This window comes from Chlorocebus sabaeus, chromosome 26 (assembly GCF_047675955.1).
Source record: "Chlorocebus sabaeus isolate Y175 chromosome 26, mChlSab1.0.hap1, whole genome shotgun sequence".
Classification (NCBI taxonomy): Eukaryota; Metazoa; Chordata; class Mammalia; order Primates; family Cercopithecidae; genus Chlorocebus; species Chlorocebus sabaeus.
The window spans coordinates 48,249,190-48,270,167 of NC_132929.1; the positions used below are offsets into that span (position 1 = coordinate 48,249,190).

The window sequence follows — 20,978 nt, forward strand, 5'->3', positions numbered from 1 at the left end:
TGTTTTCTTTCTTTAGACCTTTATCTAGATTTTATTTTTATATATAACATAGGACAAGGATATAACTTGGTAAAGCGAATGGGGAGATAAATTTTTACCTTATTTATTGCATGTCTTCTAAATATCAAAAACTGTTATATATATGGTTTGTAGTAATAAACACAACAGGAATGTTCTCATCCTTATGTAATTTACCAATTCAGAGAGATAACATACTGTTTAAGTGCAAATTTGATAAATGCTATAAAGAAGTGCTAAGTTCTATGGTAGTGTATAGTATGTGGAATCTATCAACTGTTCAGGTACTTATTGAACAGTCGATCTTTAAAAGGAGATGGTTTGGTGGAAGTGAAGGGGAATTCAATTAAAAAACAACAACAGGGCACAATGGTGCACGTTTGTAATCGTAGCTACTCAGGAGGCTGAGGTAGAAGTACTGCTTAAGCCCAGGAGTTAGAGACCAGCTTGGGCAGCATAGCCAGACCTCATCTCGGGGGAGGGGGAACACCCAAAAAACTCAACCAATCACACACAAAACTAACCAAACAAAAAACAACAGTGAACATTTATTATTTCAGAGTATCCATGGGTCAGAATGTGGGTGTGGCTTAGCTGGGTTCTGTGTTTCAGGATCTCTCAAGAGATGCAAACAAAAGTCTTGCCCAGGGCTGCAATCTTGTTTGCAGGAAGATTCACTTCCAAGTTTGCTTACATGGTTGTTGGCAGAATGAAGATCCTCATAGGCTGTTAAGCCAAGGCTTTCAGTTATCTGGTAGGAATGCAGTTCCTCACAGGTTTTTTGGTGGCTAGAGATCTCCTTTAGTTCCTTGGCATATAGGTCAGAATAATTTATTTTTGTCCTAGGGTGGGTACTTAAGCTTTGATAAAACTGATTTATAATGTCTTTATAGAGTAAAAATTAGCACAGCATTCATATTCTTAGCTCTATATTCAAGAATAAAATAAGTGTGTATATTCTGTGAATATTCTGGTTGGAATACATTTTTGGCCTGTATGTAAATTAATATGTGGGTGACTTAAACATTCACAGAGAATTAATTATATATTGCAAAAGACAAACACATAATTCTGTACAAGATAAGAATGTCAAGAAAACTTTAAGTTGATTTTGTATTTTAATCATATCACGGTTATAATTTCAAATTATTTTTCATTCCCTCTTTTCCTTCCCATCACAGACTATACTGTAAATATACTCTCCTGAAGTTACACAATGTGACAACCCTGGGCTTAGCCACACAAGTATGTGCATATGCAATTATTTTATTTTTTGATCTGATGCTGACAGTGCTGTGCGTTTTATCTGAACTCAGAAAATTTAATTTCTAAATTATAATATATAGTTAGATATTTATTAAAATCCTGAAACTAGAATTTTACTCCCAATCTTAGACCTCAGAAATGGTAACTCTAGTTTAGTGTACACGCTTTCAACATGGGCAGTATTATTCACCAAGGGGAAAAAATTGTTTTTTTGGGAGGGTATGAAAAAAAGTATGTTTTTTATGCAAAGCATAGATACACATACAGTCCATTAAAGCATATACGGTATATCCATGGTGTTAAAATTTTATAGTGGGGTGCTGAATAGGAAAAACAGGTCTAAAAAGGTTCCATAAGGGGGATAATAATGAAAACAAAAGTTGAGAAACATAGCCCTAGTGCTAAGCTTAACAGACAGCTGTTTGACGAACCATCTGGCATTAGATTTTTTCCTGTATGATTTCCTGTATTAGAATATAAGCTTCTTAAGGACAGAAAATGTAACCTGATTCGTATTTTCAGTAACAGCTAACACAATGGTTACGTCCAACTGCATTCAGTATATGTATATTTAATTGAATTAATATGGAATACATCTTCCCCTACTTGCACTCATCCTATTAGCTCTATAAAATCTAAATGATCAAAATTAGTCCAGTAAAGCACAACCTAGCACAGTCTCCCTCACAAAAATCCTAGTAAAATAATGACAAATTTTATTCAAAGAATGGAAAATCTTCAAAGTAGCATAAGAGAAGGAGAACAGACTAGAGACAGGGAGATGAATCAGGGCTTTGATTTCCACCTCTTATCATTTGCAAGCTGAAGAGCCTTGAGCCAGGTTATATAAAGAGAAAGTGAAAGAGGATAAAAAAAATAAAAAAGGGACCTTTCTAGGGGAAGGGCACAAGAAGGAACAATGGCATTTCCAGCAGGTTTTTGTTTTGTTTTGAGACAGGGTCTTCCTCTGTCTCCAGGCTGGAGTGCAGTGGTGCAATCTTGGCTCATTGCAACCTCTGCCTCCCCGGTTCAAGCGATTCTTGTGCCTCAGCCCTCCCCTGAGTAACTGTGATTACAGGCAAGTGCCACTACCTTTGGCTATTTTTTTGTATTTTCAGTAGAGACAGGGTTTCCCCATGTTGGCCGGGCTGGTCTCAAACTCCTAGCCTCATGTGATCCGCCTGCCTCGGCTCCCAAAGTGCTGGGATTACAAGCATGAGCCACCGTGCCAGGCCGTAACGGTCTTATATACACCCAAAATTTCAGGCATGCTTAATTTCTGGCAGTTCCCCCAATAGGGCATGGCTCAAATATGCCGTTTTTCACACTTAATATATTTTATATGTACATTCACATTCCTCTTCCCAGAACATCATTTATTTGTCCTCCAATGTGCAGCTCAGGCCACACTTTTTTTTTTGAGACGGAGTCTTACTCTGTCGCCCAGCCTGGAGTGCAGTAGCACAATCCTGGCTCACTGCAAGCTCTGCCTCCAGAATCCATGCCGTTCTCCTGCCTCAGTCTCCCGAGTAGGTGGGACTACAGGCGCCTGCCGCCACGCCCGGCTAATTTTTTAAAAAAATATCTTTCGTAGAGATGGAGTTTCATCGTGTTAGCCAGGATGGTCTCGATGTCCTGACCTCGTGCTCCACCTGCCTCTGCCTCCCAACGTGCTGGGATTACAGGCGTAAACTACCACACCCCGCTATTTTTTTTTTTTTTTTTTTTGAGACGGAGTCTTGCTGTGTCGCCCAGGCTGCAGTGCAGTGGCGCGGTCCCGGCTCACTGCAAGCTCCGCCTCCCGGGTTCACGCCATTCTCCTGCTTCAGTCTCTAGAGTAGCTGGGACTACAGGCGCCCGCCACCATGCCTGGCTAATTTTTTTTTTTTGTATTTTTAGTAGAGACGGGGTTTCACCGTCTTAGCCAGGATGGTCTCGATCTCCTGACCTCGTGATCCGCCTGCCTTAGCCTCCCAAAGTGCTGGGATTACAGGCATAAGTCACTACCTCCAGCCAGCTCAGGCCATACTTTCTCTAGGAATCCTTCCATTACACCCTTGTGTGCCTTCTACACTGAGTTAGATACATATATTCCTGCTTCTCTAACATTCAGATCATACTTCTACTATAGTACTTATGTTATAATTAATGGTTTACATGTCTGCTTCTTTTACTAGTCTGAGAACTTCTTGAGAGCTGAAATGGTTCTTTTTATCTTTTCTTTTTTTTTGAGATGGAGTCTCGTTCTGTTGCCCAGGCTGGAGTGCAATGGCGGGATCTCGGCTCACTGCAACCTCTGCCTCCCTGCCACCATACCTGGCTAATTTTTTGTTTTTGTTTTTTTTTGCATTTTTAGTAGAGATGGGATTTCACCGTCTGGCCAGGCTGGTCTCAAAACTCCCGACCTCAGGCAGTCCACTAGCCTCCGCCTCCCAAAGTGCTGGAATTACAGACAGGCGTGAGCCACCGCATCTGGCCTATTTATCTTCTTAACCTCAACATCTAGCACAGTGCCTGACATGTTAGTGAACAACTGACTTGTTGAATTAACTAATAAAAATACAGGCATACAAGAAGAGCACAGTAGCATTTTCAACAATTTGACAAATGAATATTGCTTTGTTTTCTTCAAAGGGCCACCACTTTAAAATTGAATAATCATCTTTGTTTATAGTCAGACCTAAAACAAAGCTCTGTACACTTCCTGTGTCAAATAATAATAATGTAAGTCCTTTACACCAACTCATTTCATCATTACAATCCAATGAAGAAAACCGTATTATTTTTCCTCTTTTTTTGTTCTCAGATGAGGAAATAGGCTTGTAAGAGGTAAACCAATTTGCCTAAGGTCACGTATTTAATAAGTAGGGTTTCTAGCTCTGGCACGTATGGTGCTAACTACCACACTATTGTGCCTCTCAAAGTCAGCTGAGTAACAATACTCACTTTTGCACAATATCTCATCCCTCTGTCTGATCCTCTCCACTTTCAACCTCCCATATACACTCACTTAGGAGAAACAAAGGCTCATGGCTCATACATGCAGCTTGTGATCCAGAAAAAAAAAATGTGTCCGTACATACTCGGCTTTGTTTAATGTAAACAAATATAGTAATCAATATGGTATAAACCTCCAGGACTATTCTGTTTTAATAACATGTAGATACAATGTAATGATTTTAATTACTTTATTGTCCTATCAAATTCTTTAAAATGGGAACTTGAGGCCCAGTGCTGTGGCTCACGCCTGTAATTCCAGCACTTTGGGAAGACAAGGCAGGCGGATCACCTGAGGTCAGGAGTTTGAGACTAGCCTGACTAACATGGAGAAATCCCATCTCTACTAAAAATACAAAATTAGCCGGGCATGGTGGCGCATACCTGTAATTTCAGCTACTTGGGAGGCTGAGGCAGAACTGCTTGAACCTGGGAGGCAGAGGTTGTGGTGAGCCGAGATCGCGCCATTACACTCCAGCCTGGGCAAAAGCGAAACTGAAACTCCACCTCAAAATAATTTAAAAAAAGGAACTTGGTATACTGCTTCAGCAATTTAAATGTGTCAATCCACGTATCCAACGTTAAATTATCTTTTCCGGAAAGCAAAATGTGAAGTGCCTTATCAAGACTTCTTGTCATGTATCACAATTTCTCCATTATTACTTTACTAAAGATGTCTGTGAGGGTACAGCTAGAAAGATGTAACTGAAAAACCGGTTCTTGCCACATTGCAAAATAACTGTAAGGAGTGGCATTTGGTTCCTGGAGTGGAAGAGGTGACTATGCCTACTAAATCATGGTATTGTCTCAAATTAAACAAACCAAAAGAACCAAAAAACCAAGAGAGAAAACAAAAAGACAAAAAAACAAAGCTTTTTCATTTCTGAAAACTTTGGGGCTGTGTGGTCCTGATGGGTGCTGCTATTTCTGAGTTTACTATTACTACAATCTTCAAGTCCTAAAGATTTTTTCTTCCTGTTACAGTCCTTTATTCATTCATAACCAAGCTGCATTGTATCATTTGTGTCCAATTTAGTTGGATTCCAACATCAATCCTATCTTGCCATGAAGTATTAAAGGCTGAAGTACCACTGGGGATGTGGGAGGTAAAATAAGCATTTGCCTTAGAGAAATTCTAGATAAAGAGGGCCATGGAGAACATGCATATCAGACCCCCTCTTCCTTCTGCTCCACACAACCTTCAAGTTTTCATGAACACCTAGAAGAATTAACAGGCAAGAACACCAGTGTTGATTTAATGTTGGCAAGATTCAACATATTTTGAGGTAAGAATACAATAAATGTCTATTATTTTCAGACATTTAGGTTTATACTAATTCATAAACTTTAGGTTTACATTCATTACAGCATTAACAAAAGCTTGGAAGTTTGTTGGGAATGGGCAATACATAGATGACTACATGTTCTAGGCATCAAGCACCATGTTAGAAATGATATGAAAAAGACAGTAGTTTTGAAACGTGTGAATTAGTTTGTGGGAAAGAGTAGGTGGGAAGGAGGTCAGGCAGAGGCAACAGCAGGTACAAAGGCAGGAGGCATAAGAAAGTCTAGCATATTATGCTTTTGTACAATATGCCAGTCTACTGACTTCTATCTCCTTTTTTTTCCTAGCTAGAATTTGAATCTATTTTTTTTCTGTAACTTTTTTTTTTTTTGAGATGGAGACTTGCTATGTTGCTCAGGCTAGTCTTGAACACCTTGGTTCAAACAACCCTCTTGCCACAGCCTCTCAAGTAACTGGGGTTACAGGCACGTGGCACCATGACCAAGAACTTCTTTAGCACTTCTTTACAATACCATTTGTGCCATTGTTCTTGGCTTGTGACATCTCTTCAACTGTGCAGTTATCATTTTTAGAATTAACCTTTTAATTTATCTCCTTCCCTAAATTATAATCTCTCTTTATTTCTCCAGAATCCCTAGAAAGGTGCTTTGCACTGAGTAGACACTAATAAATAACTATTGATTGGTTGACCAAAAAAATCATGGCTCATGTACTTTAAGTCTTCATTAAGAATGCTAACATTAAGCCAGGTGCAGTGGCTCACACCTGTAATCCCGACACTTTGGGAGGCCAAGGTGGATCACCTGAGGTCGAGAGTTTGAGAGCAGCCTGGCCAACATGGTGAAACCCCGTGACTACTAAAAATACATAAAAAGTACATAAAATTAGTGGGGTGTGGTGGCGGGCACCTGTAATTCCAGCTACTTGGGAGGCTGAGGCAGGAGAATTGCTTGAACCTGAGAAGTGGAGGTTGCATTAAGCCGAGATTGCGCCATTGCGTTCCAGCCTGCGCGACAGGGCGAGACCGTCTCAAACAACAACAACAACAACAACAACAACAACAAAGAATGCTAAGATTATATTTATAAGAATAAAGTAGAACGTTGTGAGCAGAAGATAACATGTCTATTCACTATGCCACTTTTATTACCTAGTTCCAGGAGGAACAAATACTACATACGGTCAATGTTTATGGCTGCCAATCCAGAAAGCAGTAGGATTGATAGCAATTACTCCCTTATAAAAATACAAAGACAAATTTTAGAATAAGATCTTATTATAATCACTGAGAATTATATGAAAAAAAACTGGACTTGAACTCTGAAAACTTGGATCTGAATCAAGGTTCTGCCACCTGTTGTGTACTTTGGTAAATTACTTTCACCTTTGAGCTTTTTTCTCATCTATAAAATGAAGTTAAGACTTCCAACTTCACAAGATCATAAAGAATAAATTAAAAATGCATATGTAGCCGGGTGCAGTGGCTCACGCCTGTAATCCCAACACTTTGGGAGGCCGAGGCGGGTGGATCACGAGGTCAGGATATTGAGACCATCCTGGCTAACACGGTGAAACCCCATCTCTACTAAAAATACAAAAAATTAGCCAGGCATGGTGGTGGCGCCTGTAGTCCCGGCTACTCGGGAGGCTGTCAGGAGAATGGCGTGAACCCGGGAGGCGGAGCTTGCGGTGAGCAGAGATCTTGCCACTGTACTCCAGCCTGGGCAACAGAGTGAGACTCTGTCTCAAAAAAAAAAAATGCATATGCATCTAGTGTGGCATCTAGTATAGACGCAATAATATATTTGCTCACTTTTTGCCCATTCATCCATTTAAATACATCCATAAAACAACAAAATAGAGATATCATGAACTACAGAGAAATGTTTCTTTTGCAAACTTTAGTGACAAAAAACTTTTCCTTCAAGTCCTTAAGTCATTAGGATAAATATATGTTCACTTTTTGGAAGGTCATCATATGTTACTTTTTGTTGTAGTGTAAGCACACATTTAAGGCCGAATAAATGTATATTGCAGTCATGGGGCAACAGACATTATGGTTTTGTACAATTGTATGATAGTACATACTCTATTTCTAGTTTCAGCATTATCTTCTTTTTTTTTCTTTTTTGAGATGGAGTCTTGCTCTGTCGCCCAGGCTGGAGTGCAGTGGCATGATCTTGGCTCACTGCAACCTCCACCTCCTGGGTTCAAGCAATTCTCCTGCCTCAGCCTCCTGAGTAGCTGGGATTACAGGTGTCCACCACAACGCCTGACTAATTTTTTGGTATTTTTAGTAGAGACGGGGTTTCACCATGTTGGTCAGGCTGGTTTCGAACTCCTGACCTTAAGAGCTCTGTCTCCTGAGGCCAAAGTCTGCCCACTTTGGCCACCCAAAGTGCTAGGATTACAGACATGAGCCAGCATGCCTTGCCTCTAGTTCCAGCATTATCTTATCACACATTAGACAATTACTTGTATAAAAGCTCAGGCTCAATAATAAAGTCTATAGACCCTGTACAATAGGCCCCTTTGTATCTGCAGGTTCCACATCCACAGATTCAACCAACCATGGACTGAAAACATGTTAAAAAAAAACAAAAAACATAAAAAGTAAGAATACAGCAATCAAAAAAATCAAATGTAACAATACAATATAACCACTATTTACAAAGCATTTATATTGCGCTAGGTGTTACAAGTAATCTAGAGATGATTTAAAGTGCTTGAGAGGATGTATATAGGTTATATGCAAATAGCATGCCATTTTACATAAGGGACTTGAGCAACCATGGATTTTCTTATCTGTTGGGGTCCTGGAACCAATCGCCTGCAGATATCAAGGGGACAACTGTGTTTCTGTAAGAAAGGTAAGGTAGAGAATATCTTTTATTTTTATTTTTAGAAACAGGGCCTTACTCTGTCATCCAGGCTGGAATACGGTGGCGTGATCATAGCTCACTGCAGCTTCAAATTCCTGGAGGCTCAATGGATCCTTCTGTCTTAGCTTCCTGAGTAGCTGGGAGTACATGCATGCACCACCATGCTTGGCTAATATTTTCTTTTTTTTTTTGAGATAGGGTCTTGCTATGTTGCCCAGGTTGGCCTTGAAGTCCTGCGCTCAAGTGAGTCTTCCATCTCGGCCTCCCAAAGTGCTAGGATAACAGGCATGAGCCACTGCACTCAGCCCTCACTAATTTGCTTACTTTTTATTTTTTTTGTAGAGGCAGGGTGTCACTATGTTGCCCAGGCTGGTCTAAAACTCCCAGCCTCAAGTAATTGTCCCACCTTGGTCTTCCAAAGTGCTGGGATTACAGGCATGAGTCACTGTACCAGGATGGGGAGATTGTAAAGAAATGGCTGCAGTTAAGAATCTTGGGTTCTGCTTTTGGTTGTCACTATCTCTACCAGACTTCTAATGTGGCATGTAACTTCGGTTTCTCTATACCTTATTATTAACACTTAGAACTGGTGTGATATGATCTCTCAATAATGCTGTAACACTCGATTGGTATCTATAACACAATTTGAAATACATAGATGTTTTTACAGAAATGCAAAGTACTCAGCTTATCAGTGTCTCTTTTTGTGCTTTGATTAAAATTTAATATTAAATTTGCAATAAAATTTAATTTTAATTTCTTTACCTCCTTCCTGGTAAAACACAGGAACACCTAAAACATTAAAAAACAAAAAACAGGCCGGGCGCAGTGGCTCACGCCTGTAATCCCAGCACTTTGGGAGGCCAAGGCAGGTGGATCACCTGAGGTCAGGAGTTTGAGACCAGCCTGGCCAACATGGCGAAACCCCGTCTCTATTAAAAATACAAAAAATTAGCCAGGCGTAGTGGCGCATGCCTGTAATCCCAGCTACGCGGGAGGCTGAGACAGAAGAATCACTTGAACCAGGAGGCAGAGGTTGCAGTGAGCCGAGATCATGTCATTGCACTCCAACCTGGGCGACAGAGTGAGACTTCGTTTCCGCCCCCAACCCCCAAAAAAGGACAAAACAAAACAAAAACAAAAACTGCTGCATTAACAGTAATTTTATAAACAAAATGACAAAAAGCAATTTCTTCTCACTTGATTTTAGAGACAGTTGCTTATATACAAGAATTTTTGGTCAAAGGCCCTGTAGGGTGACCAAACCATCCCAGCTTGTCTGGGACTTCCCAGGGTGGGTACTGAAAATTCAGTGTCCCAGGAAACCCCTGTCCTGAGCCAACTGGAACAGTTGGTACAGTTGGCTTTTCCATAGCTTACACTTCTATTATCTGCCCTTAGAAAAATTACAGTGCTATTGTAATTTATATTTATCTGAAAAGCACCTGCATAGTCTTCCTGTTGGTATTCAGTACATAATCATTTGGTTAGCATATAAATATTTATGGAATTTTGCCCCATGAATAGATATTTTATAAACGTATACCAATATTTTTTTACCTTACTAGGACTTGCGGACAAGGTGAGTGTCAAATTACCAACAATGATTATCTCGGCACCAAAAAGGAATTAATTTGTGTATTTTCTTTTTCAAGAACCTTTTCCTGTTGTTGTTTAGAGACTACTGTGCTTCTAGCTAGTAATCACCATAGCTGGGAAAACAATAACACATGCAATACCTTTAAGAACAAGTCATTAAAAAACAAAACAAAATAATGTATGTGGGTCATCCCTTGGCCAATCTGGGGCCAGAGAGAAGTTGTTCTACTGGTTTTCCTTAAATAGCACCATAACCTAACCTGAATCTAAGATGGTTTCCAAAATATGTATAGAATGAATGTTAACTAATTAGTTCTATAAAAATATGTATAGAACGAAAGTTAATTAACCATCAAACCATGGTTATCATGGTTTATCCATGGATAGGAGACCCAAAAATTCAGAAGCACTGTAATAATTTTCATGATATTAATAAAAAATGAAGTCATGAGATCATGGAAAAGGTTTCTGAGGAAAAAAATCAGACCAATTGTCTTCCCTAGAAAATGGGGATGACACAGGCTGTGTACATATAAGCATAATTAAAATAAAACTGATTAGGCCTGGCGTGGTGGTTCATGACAGTAATCCCAGCACTTTGGGAGGCCGAGGCGGTAGGATCATGAGGTCAAGAGTTCGAGACCAGCCTGACCAACATGGTAAAACCCTGTCTCTACTAAAAATACAAAAATTAGCCAGGCTTGGTGGTGTGTGCCTGTAGTCCCAGCTACTCAGGAGGTTGAGGCAGGAGAATTGCCTGAACCCGGGAGGCGGAGCTTGCAGTGAGCTGAGATCATGCCACTGCACTCCAGCCTGGGTGACAGAGCAAGACTCCATCTCAAACAAACAAAAACTGATTAAAAGATTATAAAGGTGACTTATGACACTTTTTAAAAGCTCTGATTTTGTGAGTACTTAACTATGTGCCAGGTACTGTAAGTGCTTTAAATATATAATTTTATCTGATACAAATAATCCTATGAGAACAGGAATTATGATCCTCTAAAGTAAACCTCTAAAAGAGGCTTAGTAATTTGCTTAAGGTTACAGACAGCAACAAGAGGGGCAGAGGCAAATTCAGGTCCATCTGCTTCAATAATTTTTATTCTCTTCACCTTTATCCTATGCCACTTCTCAATATTGCTGGTGTAAACTCTGGTAAAATTCTATCTCCAGCTCTAATTTTTCCTGACCTTCAGTCTTGTACTTTAGTTTATGAAAGTGCCTCTCAACACCTCTACCCTGATGTCTAATGACCACCTCAAATAACATGTTTCAGTAAGTGATGCCACCATTCACCCAGTCGCTCAAGCTCCAAATATAGTAGGCATCCTTGTTTCCTGCATCAAACCCACTGTCAAGCCATCAGCAAATATTTTGTCTCTGCTTTCAAATTCTATCTCAATCTGAACCGCTTCTTATCACCTCCACTGCCACAACCCTAGTTCAGGCTATTATCACTACTTAGTTGGACTACTGAGATAGCCTCATAATTGCTTTGTTTTCATAGTCCATTCTCCATAAAGCAGTCATTTTATTTATTTTATTTTATTTTATTTTATTTTATTTTATTTTATTTTATTTTATTTTATTTTATTTGAGACAGAGTCTCACTCTGTCGCCCAGGCTGGAGTGCAGTGGCTGGCTCTCAGCTCACTGCAAGCTCCGTCTCCTGGGTTTACGCCATTCTCCTGCCTCAGCCTCCCGAGTAGCTGGGACTACAGGCGCCCGCCACCTCACCTGGCTAGTTTTTTTGTATTTTTTTAGTAGAGACGGGGTTTCACCGTGTTAGCCAGGATGGTCTCCATCTCCTGACCTCGTGATCCACCCGTCTCGGCCTCCCAAAGTGCTGGGATTACAGGCTTGAGCCACTGCACCCGGCCCAGTTATCTTTCAAAAACACAGATCATATAGTTTCACTCTTCTGCTTAAAACCCTTTAATAATTGCCACTGCAATAATGTAAACTTCTTAAGATGACCTACAAGGCCCCTACTGGCCCCTACCTTGATCTGCTTTATTTGACTTTATCCCTTAACACCCTCTTCTTTGCTCAGCATGTCTCAAGTCATATTGGTCCTGATATTTTCAAATTCCTCTGTGACTTAAAAAGTCATGTGTTTTGAGAAGATGTGAAAGGGCAGGGTTGGAAGTTTTAGGAAATTGGCAAAGGTGTGAAAGAGTTGCTGAGAGAGGGAGAACAATCCGGAAAAATTTAATAGGATTGCTGGGAAGTATTGAGGGTTGAGTTATGCTTGGTGATTGAAATTAAGTAGGCTGGGTGTAGTGGCTCACGCCTATAATCCTAGCACTTTGGGAGGCCATGGTGGGAGGACTGCTTGAGGCCAGGAGTTCCAGACCAGTCTGAGCAACATAGTGAGATGTATATACACAAAAAAATTAAAAAATTAGCCAGGCATGGTGGTGTGCACCTGTAGTTCCAGCAACTCAGGAGGCTGAAGTGGGAGGATCACTTGAGCTCGGGACGTTGAGGCTGCAGTAGTGATCACACCACCGCATTCCAGCCTGGGTGCCAGAGCAAGAGTGCCTCCAAAAAAAAAAAAAAAGAAATTTAGTAATAGAATACAGATGGCTATGCACATTTATCTAATAGTGGTCAGCTGTTCCATTATCAAAGGGGAGAATATGGATGGTAGGGTTCATTCAAGGTAGGGATACGATGAAAAGGTGAGGCAAAGGAGTTTAGAGTACTGACTAGGTACCTACTGAATTTTTCTGTAGGTAATATCACAATGGAGACTGGGTGGAGAGAAGTGTTGCTTGTGTCTATGGCTTGCCTTAGTTGTGGCAGCAATCTAGAATTGCTAAATAGGAACACTGAATCAAAGAACCTAGACCTGGGTGGGCACCATGGCTTACACCTGTAATGCCAGCACTTTGGGAGGCCGAGGCAGCTGGATCACCTGAGGTCAGGAGTTCGAGACCAGCCCGGCCAATATGGTGAAACCCTGTCTGTACTAAAAATACAAAAATTAGCCTGGGGTGGTGGCATGCGCCTATAGTCCCAGCTACTCAGGAGGCTGAAACAGGAGAATTGCTTGAACCTGGGAGGTGGAGGTTGCAGTGAGCTGAGATCGCTACTGCACTCCAGCCTGGGCAACACAGTGAGACTCTGTCTCAAACAAAAAAAAAAAAAAAAAAAAAAAAGGGCCGGGTGTGGTGGCTCACGCCTGTAATCCCAACACTTTGGGAGGCTGAGGCGAGTGGATCACGAGGTCAGGAGATCGAGACCATCCTGGCTAACACGGTGAAACCCCGTCTCTACTAAAAATACAAAAAAAAATTAGCCAAGCGTGGTGGTGGGCGCCTGTAGTCCCAGCTACTTGGGAGGCTGAGGCAGGAGAATGGCGTGAACCCAGGAGGCAGGGCTTGCAGTGAGCCGAGATTGCGCCACTGCACTCCAGCCTGGGCAACCGAGCAAGACTCCGTCTCAAAAAAAAAAAAAAGAACAAAAAAGAACCTAGACCTACCAGTAGAGGTTAAAAGCTTTACTTTTTAAATCCTGAGGTTAAGAAATTATCAGTACATCTATTTCTAGATCCTTGAGGAATCGCCATACTGTTTTCCATAATGGTTGAACTAGTTTACAATCCCACCATCATTCTTAGCAAACTATCACAAGAACAGAAAACCAAACACCGCATGTTCTCACTCATAGGTGGGAACTGAACAATGAGATCACTTGGACTCAGGAAGGGGAACATCACACACCGGGGCCTATCATGGCGGGGAGGGGGGGGGGGGAGGGATTGCATCGGGAGTTACACCTGATGTAAATGACGAGTTGATGGGTGCAGCACACCAACATGGCACAAGTATACATATGTAACAAACCTGCACGTTATGCACATGTACCCTACAACTTAAAGTATAATAATAATAAATAAAAAAAAAAGAAATTATCAGTATTTCGAAACTTACAAAATGGACAAATTGGTAGAGGCTTTTTAACATTATAATGGAATTTTTCACTTTTCAAAATCAATTTCCAAAGGGAACCTATAGGTTGAACAGTAAGATTTATCAACAAAGCAGGGATTTAGACTTTAAAAGGTTTTCAATCTGGCCAATTCTTCAGATTATCTCAAGAGGGAGCCTTCTTATGCCTCCTCTTCCTTCATAACACTTGTCTGGCTCTCATGTCCTGTTTACAAAGATTTAAGCCCACTCTTAAAAAGGCATAAAATGCTCTTACTGACATGACCCCTGACTAACTTGCCTAATATTTTGCCATCTACCCTGCATGCAGTTTAAGCTCCCAAACTATTAATTACTTTACACCTTCTGCGCTTTTGCTTGTTCTCTGTGGCCAGACCATCTTCCCTGCCTTCTCTTGTTGAACTCCTAGCCATTCAACAACACTCAGCTCACATAGCACACTTTCAGATGAGATTCAAGCATTATCTCTCTTGCTACATTTGGCCCTTGTAGATATTTCTATTATTGCCTGTATTTTGTTGAAGCATTCATGTCTTTTATGTACTATAAAGTATATAATACATACGCATTACAATGCATTTTTATGATTCATGTTTTGGGGCATCCAGTGGCTAAAATAGGGCAAGGGTTACGTGGTCTTGGCCAGGTCCCTTTTCCTTTCTGAGCTTCAGGTTCCTCAGGTATAAAATGGGTACCATGGCTCCATGAAGATGAAACAGAATATATGTAAAGCCCTTACACAGTGCTCAATTCATGAAAACCATCGCTGTTTACATTGTTTAGGGCCCTCAAGAGGCGCTCTAATCAGCGGGGTTGAGGAAATGCCTCTTTAAAATGACGTCATGATAGGAGACTTAAAAACCACAGCATGTCTGTACAAGTGAACAGAATCACACAGCTACCTAAAGTGGGTTCGCCTGTCATGCAGTTTAGAGGTTCCACTTACAACAGTTTTCCATCAGTAGCCAAAGCAACAGAAATTTTAGATTAACAGATCACGGCTTCCGGGATTACCGCAGGGCGGGCGGGAAGCGCCTTTCCGCCCGGGTGGGAAGGCCGCGTCCCCATGGGACTGCCGGAGGGGGCTGGATCCCTATGGCCTACGGCAAACACCACCACCTAGGCGGTCCAGGGGTCCCTCTCTCGGTGACTGGTGACCAGGAGGCCGCAATCTCTTCACATAAAAGCTCTACGGGTTTCCGCTCGGCCCTCACAGCGGCAGCGCACCGAACCGAGAAGGCAATTCCAGCTCAGGTCCTAGCCCCAGGTAGGCCGGTCCGTGGGGTCTCCCCGGGCTCCACGCAGGGGCGGCGGGGCGGGGCGCAGTGACGCAAAGAGGAGTGACGCGACGACGCAACGCGACGCGGTGACGCACGCCCCTTTGTTGGCTCAGTAGCGATAGCAGCGGCCGTGGAGGTGGCGCTGGGGACTGTTTTCTCTCGGAGGCCGGAGCGGAGCCGCGTCTGACTGAGGCGGGCAGCAAGCGGCCCCCTCGCTCCCTCCCTCCCTCCTCCGCGCCCTCCCCGCCGCCACCAGCAGTCAAACGCCAACCGCCGCTCCTGGGTAGGAGCCGCGGCCCGCGGGGCCGGAGCCAGGCCTGCGTCCGGACATCAGCCGGAGCCGGAGCGAGAGCCGGGGCCTCGGCGTCCCCGCCCTCTCCCCGCCTCGGCCAGCGTCCGCCGGGCCCCCGCGCGTCGCGCCATGGACTCGGACGAGGGCTACAACTACGAGTTCGACGAGGACGAGGAGTGCAGTGAGGAGGACAGCGGCGCCGAGGAGGAGGAGGACGAAGACGACGACGAGCCGGACGATGATACCCTGGATCTGGGCGAGGTGGAGCTGGTGGAGCCCGGCCTGGGCGTCGGCGGGGAGCGGGACGGACTGCTGTGCGGGGAGACGGGCGGTGGCGGCGGCAGCGCTCTGGGGCCCGGCGGTGGCGGCGGCGGCGGCGGCGGCGGCGGTGGTGGCGGGCCGGGGCACGAGCAGGAAGAGGATTACCGCTACGAGGTGCTCACGGCCGAGCAGATTCTACAACACATGGTGGAATGTATCCGGGAGGTCAACGAGGTCATCCAGGTGAGGGTGGCCGCCGCGCCAGCTGGACCGGGCTCAACCGGGGAGCGGATTCAGGCTGCACGCGCGGTCCCAAGGGACAGGCCTGGGCCTGGTGCGCAGCCCAGCCCGGTGCCTCCCGGCCTTGTCTTCTCCGCTGCCTCTGCTGGGGATAGAGGGTGTCGAAAGCAGAGGTTCGCCGATTAGCCGGGTGTGGGGAGGTACACTGGGGGCGGTGCTTCCCAAGTCCTGCTATGGCGGAGGCCTTCGGCCGCCTAAGCCTTCTCTTGCGGGCAATTTCTGCCAGTCCCTGGCCCCGGTGTCCTTTCTCTGGCTGGGCGAGCGCCTACTGGGGCGGGGCGGAGGAGGTGGGGTGGGGAAGAGGAGTCAGGAAGAATTGGGCCCCGACGAGGGTTATCCCGGCCTTACCCTCATTCGAGCACTTTTGGAAGGGATTAGAGTAGGCCTTAGAGCAGCTTGGTGTACAGTTGCCCCAAGTGGGCACCAGTTAATAAAGAAATGGATCTTGGCAGTCTCAAGTGCCTACTTAAAGGGTGGGGGAAGGGAACTGTTTCTCGGAAGAGGTGCTGATGGGCCTTTTCAGATGGTGAGGCTTCTGCTTACATCTTTTTTACATTTTTGCTGTTTGGGACCTAACTGCTACGTTTTCTAGTCATAGCACATGACTTGCTTGAAACTGTTGGAATAGTTACTGCATACTGCACACCCATCCTTGTAGCTAAAACGGCAACAAAACGCAGTGTTGTCTAATATTGGACAAGACTCTATTGTGAGAAAGAAGAGACTTTCTGCTTGTGAACTCCTTTCTCTGATATTTTCTATTTTGTGGTAAGTTAGGCTTGGTGTAAGTTGATAACCACATCTCAGTGAACCATATGCGTCAGATTTTGCATTTTTGAGCTTTAGAAAATCAAAAATCTTCATTTGTTTGGGGGAAAAAAACCTCACTTGTCCTGAGGAATCAGGGATATGGCCGAAGAATAAAAATGAAGCTTGATTTAGTGCAACTTTTAGAAAACCTGGAAGGAAACATATATGAGCAGCAAGTTACTTACTATTGCCGCTTGCTTGTCAGTCATCATTTCTTTTTTAACATAAATTGGTTGGCTAAATATTCATTGACAAATTAGAAGTATGTCACTGTCAACTCGTTGACTTTCTATTATTAACAGATTTTTATAGTATAAGTAACAGTTTTAAAAATTGAATCATTCAGGCACTGTTTGAATACAGCGTTTTGCATAATAGAAAAATGTCTGATACCTAGTGCCATTACTAAATAGTGGAAGTCTTAATTTTTTAATATAGAGAACGCAGTCTAAGAAGGAAGTTGAGGATTGTAGAAGATAATTTTTTTTTGTTTGAGACAGACAGAGTCTCGCTGTGTCTCCCAGGCTGGAGTTCAATGGTGCAGTCTCAGCTCACTGCAACCTCTGCCTGCCGGATTCATGCAGTTCTCCTGCCTCAGCTTCCCCGGTAGCTGGTACTACAGGCGTGCGCCACCATGCTCAGCTAATTTTTTGTATTTTTAGTAGAGACGGGTTTCACCATGCTGGCCAGGCTGTTCTCGAACTCCTGACCTCGTGATCCGCCCGCCTCGTCCTCGCAAAGTGCTGGATTACAGGCGTCAGCCACCGCGCCCGGCCTGTAGAAGATGCACGTGTAAGATAAATCTGATTAGGTAAGAAAAAATAAAAAGACAAAACGAGCCTGCCACCCAGAGACCTACACCAAAATGTCAACTGTAGTTATTTTTCTAGACCTTTGGGTAGCTACTAATATGGTTCCACATTAATAACAGTGAAACCGTACTGTATGTTCTGTGTTTTTAGTGGAAAAACATTATTACAAAAATCCTCTGAACAACCTTCTGTCAAGTAAGTCTTTTGAGAACTTACATGATTATCGATCCAAACTGATTTATTTAATCAGTCTGTGATTTGCCTGCCTTTTTATTTTCTAGTTTCTGGCTTTTATAAACATCATTTAAAATATTATTATAGGTCAGTCTTTGTTCTTACTTTCTTGGGATAAGGTGAATTGCTGAGTCAAAAGAATTTGCTCATTTTCAATACGTTTGATACATACTACCACATTGCTTTTGGAAAAGTTATGCTAGTTTTCCCAACCAGTGTTTGATGGGCAAAAAAAACCTGGTGAAATTGAACTTTCGTTTATTGGGCTTGGTATTTCTTTTTTAAATTGCCCCTTGCTTTTTGCTCATTTTATCCTCTCTTGCCCATTGCCCCTCTTTGGGATATTTATCTCTTACTGGTTTGTAAGACTTCTTTCTATTAATAGAGGTTGGAAATAGCAGTTATCTAGGTTTTTAATGTTGGTTTGATAAACACTGAATTTTACTTAGTTTGCATTAGAGAGCTTACTGTTAATTTTTAAAAATTTAAATTCCCTGTTTCCAATTCTAATTTTCAGTATGAAATCAGGTAAGATACATTGGCAGGTGAAAAAGTTTGAAATGTAAAAAGATCACCAAATTAATTTAGTGTTTCCTTGGGAATTTGATTACTTTTTCTGGGAGGGGAGTTCTGGGCAACAGCATAAATACTGTTATTTGTGGCTATCTACAGGTTAGGTTTGGTCTTCAAATAAGTCAACTTTATTTTTCTTTCAGAAAGCTCTTGGTTTTCTGGCTTTCTATACTTTCCCGATTAACATTTAAATAAAAGACCAAATATATTTAATTTAGTCTTTTATTTAAATCCTTTGTGGCTACCTAGCTTGCCTTTTCAGCTTTTAAGGAAAAAAAAAAAAATCTGAGTTTTTTGTTTTGTTTTGTTTTGTTTGGAGACAGTCTTGCTCTGTCACCCAGGCTGGAGTGCAGTGGCCTGATCTCAGCTTACTGCAACCTCCACCTCTCAGGTTCAAGAGATTACCCTTGCCTCAGTCTTCCCCGCCCCAGCCGCCTCCCACCCTGGTATCTGGGATTACAGGCACCTGCCGCCAGGCCCAGCTGATTTTTGTGTTACGAGGTTTCGCCATGTTGGTCATGCTGGTCCCGAACTCCTGGCCTCAAGTGATCTGTCCTTCTTGGCCTCCCAAAGTGCTGGGATTACAGGTGTGAGCCACCATGCCTGGCTAGGGTTTTTTTTTTTTTTTTTTGGAGACAGAGTTTCACTCTGCTGCCCAGGCTGGAGTGCAGTGGCGTGATCTTGGCTCACTACAACCTCTGCCTCTTGGGTTCGAGCAATTCTCCTGCCTCAGCCTCCCGAGTAGCTGGGATTACAGGTGTGCACCACCACACCCACCCAATTTTTGTATTTTTTAGTAGAGAGGGGGTTTCATCATGTTGCCCAGGCCGGTCTTGAACTCCTGACTCCAGGTTATCCACACAACTCGGCCTCCCAAAGTGCTGGGATTACAGTCGTGAGCCACCGTGCCCAGCCTAAAAAGTGGTTTTCTAATGTAACTGTATAAGTAGCTAGGTAAATTATTAAATTAACCCTGTTCAATTCTGCAGTTGGGAGTATTTAAACTTGCCATTTTGTATTTCCACAACAGTGTCCAGCAGATGTTGATTGTGCTTTCTAAGTATGCCAGGCACTATGTTAAGCAGAGGATATGCTTCTTGCCTAAGGAGCATATAGGGATAGGAAATATGGAGGTCCTTGGACTCCACTTCCAGAGATTCCTACTCATAAATGAAGTCTGGGGTGGAACGTGAGCATCTCTGTATTTTAGACTTCTAGTGATAGTTCTAAACCACTGAAATAGTGATAGTTAATCCACTGTCACGATTTTGACTCAGAGTGAGTGAGAAGAGCAGCAGCTCTTAGGAGCACAGATTGGGTATACCTAATCAAAAAATCCGAAATGCTCTGAAATCACTTTGTTTTGTTGCCCAGGCTGAAGTGCAATGGCAAGATCATAGCTCACTGCAACCTCCAACTCCTGAGCTAAAGTGATTTCTCCCGCCTCAGCCTCCTGAGTAGCTAGGACTATAGGTGTGTGGCACCACACCTGGCTAATTTTTTTCTTTTTTGTAGAGACACAGGGTCTTGTTTTGTTGCCCAGGCCAGTCTCAAACTCCTGGCCTCAAGCGCTCCTCGAACCTCAGCTTCTCAAAGTGGTAGGCCTGGAAATCCAAAACTTTTTGAGCACTGATGTGATGTTCAAAGGAAATTCTCATTGCAGCATTTCGGATTTCGGATTGTCAGATTAGGGATGCTGATTGTAAGTATAATTAAATATTCCAAATCTGAGAAACTTGTGATAATCAACCTGTACCATATTTAGAGTGTGTGCCGAGAGGAATATGGACCTGGGACTGTTGAATGTGAGTGGTCAGAGAGGAGGTATAAAAAACAGTGGATAGGTATCTTGCTTTTATAAGATCTGTTGTGCTAAATAACTTTTTTTTTTTTGAGACAGAGTTTTGCTCTGTTGCCAGGCTGGAGAGCAGTGGTGATGCGACGTTGGCTCAGTGCAACCTGTGCCTCCCGGGTTCAAGTGATTCTCCTGTCTCAGCCTCCCGAGAAACTGGGACTACAGGCACATGCCACCACGCCCAGCTAATTTTTGTATTTTTAGTAGAGACTGGGTTTCACCATGTTGGCCAGATGGTCTCAATCTCTTGACCTCATGATCTGCCTGCCTTGGCCTCCCAAAGTGCTGGGATTACAGGTGTGAGCCACCGTGCCCAGCCAAGTAACTCATTAAAATATTTAAGTCTTACTGAAGAAATTTTCTGTTGGCTGTTGGTTTGAAAGATTTATTTCACCTATTTAAGAGATTTAATTAAAGAACCTCAAAGTTGAGATTGCAAGCCTAAACTAAGGAAGACAGTGTACTATTCTAGCATATTATTTACTGGTTGGGGAGTCAGTTATAGCCCTGGTTTTTTCTCTGTCTAGTTAGTAT

At 42.9% G+C, this 20,978-nt stretch overlaps 1 protein-coding gene and 1 long non-coding RNA gene across 2 annotated transcripts in view; one reads left to right on the forward strand and one right to left on the reverse strand.

The window, feature by feature from the left end:
• The window catches only part of LOC119628076 (uncharacterized), a 45,586-nt gene extending 30,103 nt beyond the window's left edge, over positions 1 to 15,483 (reverse strand). Inside the window, exon 1 of the long non-coding RNA XR_012091539.1 lies at positions 14,930 to 15,483. This is a non-coding gene — a long non-coding RNA (uncharacterized lncRNA). The remainder of the gene's footprint in view (positions 1 to 14,929) is intronic.
• Positions 15,484 to 15,495: 12 nt separating this feature from the next.
• Positions 15,496 to 20,978, forward strand: part of ARIH1 (ariadne RBR E3 ubiquitin protein ligase 1) — a 130,435-nt gene continuing 124,952 nt past the window's right edge. The window contains exon 1 of the mRNA XM_008015994.3: positions 15,496 to 16,103. Coding sequence (XP_008014185.1) covers positions 15,729 to 16,103 — 375 coding nt within the window. The 5' untranslated portion in view covers positions 15,496 to 15,728. The remainder of the gene's footprint in view (positions 16,104 to 20,978) is intronic.